The 13,079-nt window shown below is 37.8% G+C and overlaps 1 protein-coding gene across 1 annotated transcript; it reads left to right on the forward strand.

The window, feature by feature from the left end:
• The first annotated feature begins 278 nt into the window (after positions 1-278).
• LOC117780625 lies at positions 279-1,653 on the forward strand. The gene is made up of 3 exons (XM_034617233.1): positions 279-384; positions 445-1,043; positions 1,246-1,653. Exons 1-3 carry the CDS (start codon positions 334-336, stop codon positions 1,550-1,552), a joined length of 957 nt encoding a protein of 318 aa, XP_034473124.1. The 5' UTR covers positions 279-333; the 3' UTR covers positions 1,553-1,653.
• Positions 1,654-13,079: the final 11,426 nt, after the last annotated feature.

The following is a 13,079-nucleotide window of genomic DNA, read 5'->3' on the forward strand; positions in this document are numbered from 1 at the left end:
CTATCAATCAAGCTTTTAACTAGAACTTTTAATTTACCACTTAAACATAAAGCCAAAAATCGCACTCTCCTACTTAAGAGACTTGAATTATCGCACAAAATCCATATCCACGTAATTTTATTCTTGAGGTTTAATTTTAATAAAGATCATTTACAAAATTAGGAAATGTTATCCTCAAATTGTTGTAATTTTTTGATTTATTCGACTTTCGTTTAGCTGTCATCAGTAAAGTTGTAATTTGAATATAAATCATTTCAAAATCTTTAAATTTCTGAAATACGTTAAGTTTCGCTTAAAAGTCAACACAAATTTCATGTGGAATAATTTTGAAAAATGCTTGAACTAAATTTTATATGTATTTTAGCCGTCGCTAGTCTAATAAGCGTAGGTTGCCAATAAAGGGTATATTTTTTTTTTATATATGTTAGTTAATCTTTCATACAGCTGATACACTTGGACGCCACTGATGCCTTACCGCTGCAGGAAAATCCAACAGCACTGCATATTCAAGATGTGCGCAGGAGAAGCGATGATATACAAGCTCTACCCAGCGATCACAATTTAAGTTTATTCCAAAAGAAATCTGCTCTTGATAATACACAGAAAAAGGTCAACGTGCCCCAGGTACATCCAGGATTAAGAACTAAATCACTACAAATGGTAGCTCAAGATATTGAAGAGGGCGGCGGTGAGATGCCCAAGCCTGAAAGGAGGGAAGACGGCGATGCTGAAGCTGAGGCTGAGGCTGATCCTGATACTGATTCTGGCACTGGTTCTGACACTGATTCTGACACTGGTGCTGACACTGGCTCTGAAACTGGCTCTAATGGAAAAGCCCCTGGAAATGGTACAGATAGTGGTGGTCCTAAAGAGATTACCATCTCCGTGCCGAAATTCCAAAAGGATCACATGGGCAACTGGATATACCATCAGTGGGGAGCTACCTTTGGAAATGTGTGGGGCGATACTCGCTTCAATAACGGACGCTTTACCATTCCTCGCATCACGGTTGATCCGAGTGCCCCAAATAATTATTATCCAGAGTACGTATAATATTGGCTATTATCATAATGATCTCTTCATTATTTCCGAGTAGATGATTATAAATCCATTACAAAATGGGCGTGTTTATTTGAAATTTACTATAATATCCCTACCTATAATCAGTTTTTATTCCTGATCTTCCTAAGCCCCTTTTAGGTAATTACTCAACTCTCCAATTTTCTTTATTTTCCATCCAAATAGTGGCCCCCGATCTACCGTTTGTTTAGGATCGACAATCTATAATGTGCCCAGAGTTAAGAATTGGTTGAAGCGCAATGTATATAGGGAGGAGCATAAGCATAGACCATTCTGGGATGATCTTAGACAGAAAATATTCACTCAGGGCAATTCCGAGGAATGTCATGACGCGGTAAAGTATGCAAATTGGAAAGAATATCAGAAATGTGCATTGAGACGCAATCAACGATTGGAGTATATGGTTCCAAAATATCCATCCCATCAAATTGGCTATAGAGGAACGCACACAATGTCCTCTCCCCATCATTAAGTAATATTGTTTATGATACAAAATTGCTAGGAATTTTTTGAATCTTAAAATGGAGCTTAATTTGATACACAAAATAAAATTATTTTATAAAATCAAAAGTATATTTCCAAAAGAAAAGATCTTTAAGCGTTACACTTAAATTTGGAATTTCATTTCCTTAAGTTCGCGTTTAACATCTTGTTAAATAATTTCCTTGACTTCGCTGTAATTATGTTAATAAGCCACAAAATTGAAAACCCAAAGCCGTGTCGAATTTTACTGCAGTCCATGTGTTTGAAGAAGGAACTGAAAAATTATTTGTTATCAGACCAAGTGCAAAGGCAAAATTGTGTGGAATCATTTAAATAACATGGAATTTAAACATCCGGAAAAATGTCAGGATCAGCACAAAAGCGAGTGAAAATGAGAAAGTGAGAGAAAGAGAGAGAGAGAGAGAGAGAGAGAGATAGTGTCCTGTAACAAAATCATAACTCAATTTATACGCTTGTTTGCTCAGTCAAGTTCTGGACTACAGACAAGAAAGGATACCAGCTTGAGACTCGGAAAGGAAACTCATTTTATGCTGGGCAAACAAAACGACAACTTCCAGTTTTTCCCTCCTGTTTTCCACTGCTCCCACTAACCCAACCCATCCCATCAATTCGTGTCCTGGCTGTGATTGTGCGCATTAGATGTAAGTGGAAAATGGTCAAAGAGGGGGTGAAATATTTATGATTTATGTTGTTTTAAATAAGGCAACGTTATGTCCAGACAATTCAGTCTTGTGTCCTAAGAAGAAGCCAACCGCAAAAATAAAATTCCCAAGACATATGTATGTCTGCAGAGAGTGTGAGTGTGTATGTGTGTGTGTGTGTGTGTGTGTGTGTGTGTGTGGTTTTCATAGATTACACACACAATTGAATATATGTATTGCAACGCTCAAAGCTGTGTGGCAACGCCCACCGCATGCCACGCATATCAGCCCCTAACGAGCATCGAGCATACATATGTCCTTACAGTTGCCACATCTCTTGCCACAGTTCCTGCCACAGCTCCTGCCACAGCTACTGTGACCTCTGCTGCTGCTGCTGCTGCTGCTGCGATTGCTTCTGGTTATGCTTGAGCTGCCTGCACAGTTCGACTTGAATGCGAAACGATTTAATTTGTTTCGGAGGTAATGTGGCATATGCGCCTTTTGCCTGGGAGTTGCCACACAGATTGAGTGCTAAACATGTCCCAGCGTAGCACACTAGCCAAATTGTATGGCATGCTAGTCCAAAAAATGCTAAGCTGGCCAAAAGAAGTCGGCCTTCATAGTTCAGAATTTATTACACACTCTTTGCCAGCGCGATTTGCATATTTATGAATAATGAAGGATAACCAGGATAGCCAGCGAACTGGCCATGTACACTCCACTCCATCGTACATACATACTTAGCTGACTTTTGTGGCGTGTCTGTTGGCCAACCACCTCATCCAATGACAGGTGCACACACAATGTTGGCCTAAGCTTCTTGGCTTTTCCATTTCTATAACCTTTGCATGACCACGACTCGCGACTCTAACTTTGACTCCAACTCGAGGCGTGTGTGCGAAACTGATACTCCACATACACACACACACACACACACACACACACACACACACGCATACATACACATACACACTCTCTCACAAGGAGGCACGTGCGGTACACACACACACTCACGCACAGTCCGAGACATTGGTCACGAAAAGCGGAAGTGCTGATAAGGAATTTCCAATGTTTTGTTTTTTTATTTCGTTGTCGTGTTTAATGTCTTTTTGTCGTGCTTAGTGTCTTTAGTGTTCTATGTGTGTGTGTGCGTGGCTAACCATATAATCTTAATAAGTATAAAATACTAAGTTACTGGCCCAGAACTACTCGAAGCGATATTCGTTGTGAGTATGAGGCGTCCTCAAAGCAGACCATGAGAAATGCGAACAACAACGTTAATAATTATTTATACAGCCAGAAATTTTGAGGGAGGAAATGAGGCTCGACATAGTAAAAGATGCAGTCATTGTATTTGTAGTTACAAAATTATCAATCTGGTACAAAATGTATGTAACAGGGAGAAGGAGGGGTCTCCTATCCTATAAAGTATATATATTCTTGATCAGCATCAACAGTCGAGTCGATATAGTTATGTCCGACTGTGATGCCTAGATGTCAGAGTCTATAAGAGATAGATCAACCAAATATGGCACACCGATTTCTATAAGCCCCACGCAGGTCAAGTTTGTTTTAAATTTTCCACACGCCCCCTTGCGCCCCCGCAAACCGCGAAAAACCACCACACCCACAGTTTTTAAGATAATAAGTATTTTGAGGTAATTAACGTTATCTATTAATAATATATATTATCCCACTGAATAGCATTAAGATCGGACAAATACAACGGAGCTATGGAGAGTTAAAGTTATCAGAGCAAAACAAGTAATTTCTTTAAAGTACTTTTACGTATATTGAAGTAAGTAACGGGTATTTATAATTAAGGTTGAAATAGTATATTATTATTACTTATAAAAAGCAAATGATACTACATAAATTATTTTTACTTATCCGAATGTTGATTAATAAATTTCCTGCTAATATCGGTTTCCAATTCTTCCAATGTAATTTTAAAAATTAATATAAAGACTGCGGGAGGGTTAATTTTTTTAATTTTAATATGTTAATGAAATGAGCGAACTTTTCACAACAAGGGGCATCTAGTTGATTCTCTCTAGAAACTATTATTTACTTATTTTAGAAAGTGGGACATCAAAAGAACAGAATCTCTTGACAGAATCACTTGAGTTTGAAATGGTTTATTCATCACTTGCTGGAATGCCACTTGAAGTTCTTGAAGAATAGCCTCAAAGAATACTGTCTTTACGATCTTTTTAATGACACCACGGTCAAAATATATCAAAATGGGCAATCATAAAATACACATAAAAGCGTCGCATAATTCATAGTTTAAAAACTCGTAGTACTCGTAATTATATTTATTTTATAAACAATGGGGGTTAGTACTCCTTGAGAATTGAGTTCCCTATGGGCAGATGTGCGGTAATCTTCAGACAACGCGTCCACTTATCAAATTTCACGCTCAATTTCTAGTGGAACGCGTCGAAATCTTTTCGAAATTGTTTGAGTCTTTTTATTTAACTTGATGAACCGAAACCGTCGGCGGTTTTTCTCTGTGTGCGTCGAATTTGTGTGTAAATCGACGAGTTGTGTGATTCTTGTATAGTTGGGAATATTAATTTATGGGCTCATAACAATTAGTGAGAAAGAGATAGCGAAATTAAAGCAGAGAGAGAGAGAGAGAGAGTGAGATAAAAAAAGAAGTCAAGTGTTAGCTACGGTTTGGAGAATGTAAAACTGAAAATGTCTTGCTTAGATAATGTTTGGGATACTTCAAAAGGAGCTGGGGAAACCTTCAATAACTGCAACCCTAAACTAAGTTGAACCCTTGTTCTACCGATGATTATCTCACAATAAAAATTCACATGGCATTTCGAGAGTTTCAATTCAAGCACGTGACTTATGTACACACCTACACACACACACTATGGACTAAAGAGCCGTAATTCAATTTACCGTTGTGAACCGCGGGCATGTTTAATTTCATTTGCAACGTATTTAAGCTAAAACCAAAGCAAACCAAAGCAACCAACACAATGAACAGACGAGGAAGTTTCATTGCGTTGGGTTTCGAGTCCATGTTTGAGTTTTGGGTTTGGGTTAGGGTTTGTGCTGCGGTCACACGGAGGGGGTGTGCTGGCAAAATGTTCAATTTAAAAATTTATGCAATTATGAGCCGCAAATATTATTATATAAACACAAGCGCAAATACGTATACGCACATCAAGTAAAAGGGCATTTTCCTGACCAGACAGCAGACAGCAAATGAGCAACGAATAATGAGAGCGAGTAGAGACTAACGAGTGGAAATAACCCGTAAATGTAAGGCGACAAAATAAAAGAGATTTAGTAAAAATTCATTTTAGTAGGCAATGATTTATCATAATACATTTACTTAAATATGTGTAGGATCAGAGATCAAATAGATAAAGCCAATAGAGAACAAGTAGCGAGAATAAGTAGCGAGAGAGAGTAGCGAGAGTAAAAAAAGCGATTAGCGGGAGCATGTAGCGAGGGCAACTAACGAAAATAAGTAGCAAGAAGCTTGCGCAAGTATTATGTAGCGAGATCAATTGGCGAGAGCTAGTAGCGAGGTCTAGTAGCGAGAACTAGTAACGAGAATTATTACTGAGCGCTAGGATCAGTAAGTTGCAGGAAAGATTAACAGGATAAAGTGAACAAATAGCGAGAATTTGTAGCTACTTATAACAAAACATGCCTTAATATCATAATAAAACTACTAGTCATAAATAAAACTACACTACCTGACCTGATTACAAGAAATGAGAAGCGATTAACAAGAAGAGTAGCGAGTAACGACTATCGAGCAGCTTGTCCTTAAGCTGGACCTGTCCAGAAACGTTTCAGTGGCAACATATTGATAGACAATAATTTGTCTTAATGAAATTTTCACATTATTTATGAGATTGCCGGAACGTGTAGGACGTAGCTCTGCTTTTTGGGGGATGTGCTCGTGTGTCCTATGGCTTCGGGGCTAAACGACGACGTCTCTGGGAAAACAAAAACAAGCTGCTGCCGCAGGACTCTTTGTTGAAGGAGCCAGCTACTGTCTGCCCGACGGCCAATTAGTGTAACTTGCCTTCCCCGTTTAGATTTGTGGCCTGTTGTTAGGGTTTACTTTGGGTTTGTTCAGGTTGCCAACCCGGCAGGTTGTGTCTTTTATGTGCTGTGTGCATAATTTATTGTTTTTCTTATGGCAAACTCTGTCTGAAGGTTGAAGCCCCTGTTTCAATTATCACATTTTCGTTGTGACTTTTCTTCGACTCGCGTTCGAAATTTGCTTTGTAATTACATTTGCTTCTCTACTTGTGCCTTTTCATCGCCTTCCCATTGGCAACCACAAAGTAAAAGTCCGAGTGTTAATGTAGAGCTCTTAATGGGGCTTCCCCGCTGCGTGTGTGTGTGTGTGTGTGAAAAATGTGTGTATACGATTGTGCAAAGTGTTTCCTTGATGCTGTGAATCAAATATCAATTGAATTTAAATTGAATTTTAAATTGGCCTAACTGTCACGTCAGTGTGGGCAGCTGGGCGTGGTTGTGGGCAGCTTGTGTTTGACAGTCCTTTGCAATCTGAAATTGTATCTTCTGATTACGAAATACAACACAATTCTTATGTCAATAAACTTAATAGATACGAAGATCGAATTTATTTTGAAAACTTCGAGTTTTCAAGCTTCAAAAGGAAATAATTCTACTCATATAAATACAAATTATAAGTGATATATAAAAGTGATATAAAAGTCAAATAAATTCTATATAATATTATTGCGCACTTAATAATGATTCAGAGATAGTATAAAGTAAAAAAAAATTATAAGCAAAAGTCTTTACTTATATTATAGTCTCTACCCATTTTAATCCAAGGATCCTGATCAAGTCCCTGAAAACTCTCGTACCTGTGCTAGTGGGAGTTACTGCCTAATGAGGAGTTTTTGATTTATCAGCAGACTTGACAGCCGTTAACCTCCTACCGGAACCAGACAAAGCAAAAGTAAAAGTGGGCTCACAAGGGTTAAATAGACTCCTCAACTGCAACGCCAGCTGCGACGTCAACTCGACTGCAACTGTGCGTCAGACAAAGAAGACGCATGAAGTAAAATCGTGACACGATCAAAATCGATCGTATTGAAGAAAATACTGAACTTTCAAATAAGAAGACGAACTGTCTTGAAATGTAAAAAAAAAAAAAGAGTATTATCTATTAAAATTAAAATAAAGTTTGATGGAAAATTTCAAAGTCATAAAGTTTTAAATGTTTAGGCTTAATTTTTTTTAATATTTCATAGGAGTTTTTAAGAAAAATCAAAGATATTAAAAACTATATTTTAAATTGAACAACAGAATAATGAAATGGTTTAGACTTGAGAATAATTTGGATTTAAGAAATTTTAATTATCAAAATATTACCTGTGTTTATTTTTTGCAGATGGTAGCTACTTTCGGGTCGTGTCACGAAGAGTGCAAGAGCAGCAACAAAACTCCAGCTGACGATCCATCCACTCTCACTTTATATTCGTGCTCAGATTGAGCAACACAGCCTGCTGCAATCATAACAGAGAAGAGGCAACGCTTTGTTGTTGTCCTTGCGGCGGCTGCCGGAGATGGAAGCTGAATGAGAATCTCTGGCTGAGGTTGAGTGTAAAACTCACAACGCGTCAAGTTGAGTCGTCATCGTTGCGGGCATTGTCGACATAAATGCACAATTTGCACATAAAAGCATACACACACACACACACACACACACACATACACACACATACATGTACTCATATTCAATGTACTTCCGGTGGCAGGACCTATGCGCAACGCATTGTGGCAAGGGGCTGAGGCACAGCGTCTGTTTTGATGTGTTTTCAAGGCCCTTTGACAGTGGCGGTGTTACAGGGATAATACACACACTTAATTGCTCAAAATGATGCGATTGTGAAACGTATATCCTCCATATGCCCTATACATAGGGTACTTACATGCACATATAAGGACATTCCATCTATTTATATACTTCTCTTTTATACAAATGTTGAACCACCCGAGAGCTGAGTATGTGCAACAAATGGAAGCTTCGTGCAGCTTTTTGGCGCGCTGCCATCAGAAGTAACCGCCCTGTTTTTCAGTACGCAGTATGTGTGTGAGTGTGTGTGTGTATGTATTTAAGCCACAACAAAAGACACTTAGAGCATATCATTGGCGTTTTATATTCCATAATTGCATTTAAAGGTTTTTATGTACGAAATTATACGCATAAGAATTGGCTATATCGACAGCAAGAATGCGCTTCTTATTTATTTAAGAATGCAATATTTAAATAAAATTTATAGATATGCATTCCAATAATCCAAAATTTTGCGAGTTTATCAGGTGTGTTTCACAATTCTCTAGAGTTTTTAAAGAGAATTTCTTTTGATAACAATCGATCGAAATGTCGGTGTTCCTTAAGTGTCATAGATTTAGTACTTTCGAACATATTGTCAAACTAACAAAAATAGGCTTACTTCCAGTTTCAACAAAGTTTTAAAGTTTAGGAATATATAATATGAATAACAAAATTTTTAAAAAATTATTTTATGTATTTTTATAAAATTTAAAAACTAATTTAATTAAATTTAATAAATATTTCATTTTGTCAAATCTCTCAACAATTTCTTAGACAATTGAAAGCAATTTTTCGTTGTTTTTAGGAACCCCAACGATTGCTTTTGGGCCACCTCTGATTTAATATAAATTATTTAGACAACATCTAGCAGTCGATGTAATGTCAATGTGAATTCAAACTACACTGAGTTTTTTAAATATATCATTAATACCCATCTGATATGCTCCGTTTAAATAAAGTAACTGTAGCTCACTTGCATAGCCTTGCTTGGATATTCCCACTCCTTTGGAAAGCAACCCACCAAAAACGCAACCACGTTTCTGCGTTTTACTCAAGAGTCCTCCACTCTTGCAATGAAGTACTCCAGTCCAGGGTAGAGCTATTGCTATTGTTTCAATTTCAATATCAACTTTGACGTTGTATTCGCTGTTGTTGTTTTGATTTTGATGACCTCGAACATTTTACGAAATCTATAAAAACAAATGATGTGGTCTCATTGCGTTTCATATTATTATTGCATACTTTAGATGATTTTGATGCATGCCCAGATCCAGAACAGAACAGGAACCATGACAGTAGCTGGCCATGTATAAGGGGGTTTGAACCGGGACCACGGGGGCAGATTTCATTGCTCTACAATCCAATTGTCATTCATGACAGCTGTCGATCAGCATGAGGAGAAATGGCGGCTCAAAAATTGTTTTTAGATTTATATTTAACGGTGGTTGATTTTCATTTTTATTGGCAGCCGCTTCTCAATTCTTAGTTCTCAATTGAATTGAGATTTTTATGTAATTGCCGACCTTTGTTTGGCCGCATGTTTGGCAAATTTTGTAAATTAGATTGCATTTGCATAAGTTTAATCCATAAAACCAGAAATGTCAAAAGGCCACATCGATACGAAAGGATATGATATGATATGATATGTCACATGATAATATTATCGTCATATTCAAAAATGAGACGGCACCAGGAATATACTCAATTAACATTTATTGTACTAACCTGAAGTGACACATATGTAAATTTAATTTATGGATTCAGTTAGATACATAGATATGAGTGTGCTAATAATATATCTTTGAGTATTTTGGGACCATTGTGAGTGTGGTATAAGTAAAATATTTTCTCTTATACTCTTACTCTCATAACTTTATTATACGTATTTTTGATTAAATAAAATTTTTTCATTTTCGATATTGTCTATACTTACTTTTGTTTTTTATCAAATCTTTGAACTATTACAGCTTTTATAATTTTATGCTTGAAAATTTTTTACAAATTTACAATGCTTTCTTATTATTTCCTTAAATTTTTTCAATAATTTCACAGTCATAACTTTGTCAACATAGAATCGATTATTAATTTTTTGAATTCAAAAATTTTAAGAAATTTTAAATTTTGCAATCTTATTCCCTTACATTTTTCAATAACTTAAATGACTCTTATCTTTGTCAACATGTGATCGGTTTTGATTATCAAAATTTTTTAGTAATTTTTTTTATCTCTAATAGGATACTGCATCTACATTTTCTTTATTTGCCGTTGAATTCACTTAATGTTGTACAGCATACACATTAATTTCCATACTCATACCCTTAGTAATTTTAAGCATTAAAATTTGCACCTTTTCCACGGATCACGTGACAAATACATTGATCACTTTGCCGCATTCAATTGCTATTGTGAAATGAATGTTGAATGAATCTTTAAAATTGTTGACGTGAAATATCCAACAATTTTGCACATTGCACAACAATTTAAGAAACGGGGGCAAATCAAATTTGGATTATGTCTGTTTGATGTGTGGCAACTGGCGTCACACCTTGCCACCAAACTGCCATGTGACACGCACAACAACAACGAGAACAACCCGCCAAACACCTTTCTGGCAAATGTCAACGCCCGTACATGATGTTCGAGTACATTCAGATTCAGCTTCAGATTCAGATTCACATTCACAATTCGAATACAATTTACAAGCTGCTGGCGGAGACATCCGCGACGAGAAATTTGCCGTCAATTGTTTTGCAACCGGGCGTAACTCCCAAGCAAAGGTGGAACTCGACTCAGAGACACAACCTGAGCACAGAGAAGGGAAGTAGGGAAGAAGGGAGGAAGGGACCGCTTTTGCATTCCCGCACAAACACGGAGAAACATCTGTCGGATGTCGGAAGTTGTATCTGACGGCACGCCCCACACTTCAGGCACGAGGCAAGGTCTCGTTCTCTGTCTATTTTGTATGGGCGGTGGGCGGTGGGCATGGTCATGTCACTTTTTCATTGCAAGCTGCGATTTTTGCTGTTTCGCCTCGACAGAAGTTACGGAAATTATTCATAATTTTCCACCACGTGGCATGTGGCATGTGACATGTTGTGTCGGAAGATGTTATCGCAATGGCATTGCCGCCCAACGGCCTCAACAATAAGGGTTGTCTGTCAACGGAAGCCCAGAAGCCATGGTAGATAATGAAATAAGGACTATGAAAATAAAATGCCTTCCAGGAACTTGCTTGACCAAACTCCAGCTAAATAGTCCTGGGTCGTTTGAGCGCGTGTTCCTGGCAAAATATAAAAATAAAATCTCTGTATTCTCTTTATAAATTTACGGGTTTTCCATGATAATGACGTGATAATTGCTTTTGCTCCGGTAGAATCAGAAATCAGGCCCGTTTGTGGAATCCTTGCAAGTGACACATTCACATTTTATAGTAGAAAGTTCAAAGGTCCTTGATGCCACCTGCTGTGCGCTTTTAATTGCAATGTGACGAAGATGCCAACACCGACACTGTATCCTGGCCTGTCCTGGCATGTCCTGGCAGGATTAAGAAGCGACCGCCCGGCGCTTCGAAACAAAGTAATTACAACGTATATATATATACTCTTTATAGAGGAATCACAAAGAAAAAGGAGAATCAAACTAAAGCGCTTCAATTAGACGGAGGACACGTCAAGTGTCGCATAGTGACAGCTTCCCGGAAGACCCAAAAATATTTCGAAAAAAAATATATATAATGTTTAGATGTCTATTGAAAAATTCTATTAGCGCCGTCAAGGAAATCGTTTCTAATAGCCAACGCCACGTGCTTTGTCCCCTGTGCAGTCGTGTGTCAAAAGGACGACCGCAGCTCACTCCCAGCTATCCGTAAACTCCTTCCTATATAGTATATACCTTATACATATCTGCCCATTGGCAAACAATACAATTGAAAAATTATAAAAATTCGCACTTCTAATCCATCCGATGCGTAAATGCTGTCGACCATGCTGCCGTAACGGAACCCGGACGCAAACCCGGACGTCGTCCTGCGGTATTGCCTGAACTGTTAGAGATACACTTGTTCCCATCCCCAACCCCAAGCTCTCTTTCTCTAAACAGGACACGCGCCACACGCAGCCAGCAATCGTTGAGGGTGATGAGTATTGTATGGGAGATGGAGGAGGATTGGACTGGATTTAGTAGGGTTGGGTTGGGTTGTTTGTAAAGACGGGCAGACATCATCAATATTGCAGCGAGGCACGTTGAGTCCTTTGGCCGGGTCTGTCAAATAAGCGTAGCTAATGTGTATTAAGTGCACTTTGCCCAAAGTTCCGTCTAGCGGGGGGAAAGTTGAGGAAAGGAGCAAGGGATGGATGTGCATACGCATAAGCTAATCACGGTAATAGCCACTGTTCATGCAAATGGGATATGGACACCAACAAAAGTCAAGTAGCAATGTCATTGAATACAGTTTATGGTGGATAGAAGTGGAAAAAATACTAAGTTTTGTTAGGTTGGGTTAGGTCTAGTTTGATCATTGTTTCTACATTAATGATTCCATCAAATATTCTCAATCATCCTTTCTTCACTGTTAAGATGGTCAACTGAACCTAACCCAAATTTTGCTCTTAAAAATACAACATAATCTCACTTTGCACATGTAAACTCAACCTAACCTCACCGTTTGTGCAGAAACTCAATTTGCCACATGTGTTTTTCCTTCAAGATTCAAGCAACGTCATGTTCTCCTCATAGCTTGAGTTAACAATACTTTTCATCTCAAAATTTCAGCCTAACCTCACGTTTCGCCTCAAATAATCAACATAGGATCAATTTTCGTCTGGAAAACTCAACTTAGCCTCACCTTCACCATCGCCAAATCACCAAACTTACCAGATTTTGAATTTAAAATATTTTAAAATGAATTTCATCTATTCACCTTAACCTCAATTTTCATACTACGACTTAAAAAATTGCGTGTCGTTGTTTTTTGCGCATCTTTTTAAATTTTATAAACAAAA

This window comes from Drosophila innubila, assembly GCF_004354385.1.
Source record: "Drosophila innubila isolate TH190305 chromosome 2L unlocalized genomic scaffold, UK_Dinn_1.0 4_B_2L, whole genome shotgun sequence".
Lineage (NCBI taxonomy): Eukaryota > Metazoa > Arthropoda > Insecta > Diptera > Drosophilidae > Drosophila > Drosophila innubila.

What these genes read in the sequence shown, in the direction of transcription:
- LOC117780625 (XM_034617233.1), top strand. Translation starts at nt 334, where the DNA reads ATGCTTGAACTAAATTTTATATGTATTTTAGCCGTCGCTAGTCTAATA. An exon ending in CCGTCGCTAGTCTAATAAGC is followed by an intron (nt 385 to 444) that starts GTAGGTTGCCAA and finishes TCTTTCATACAG; the next exon opens with CTGATACACTTGGACGCCAC. An exon ending in CCAAATAATTATTATCCAGA is followed by an intron (nt 1,044 to 1,245) that starts GTACGTATAATA and finishes CCATCCAAATAG; the next exon opens with TGGCCCCCGATCTACCGTTT.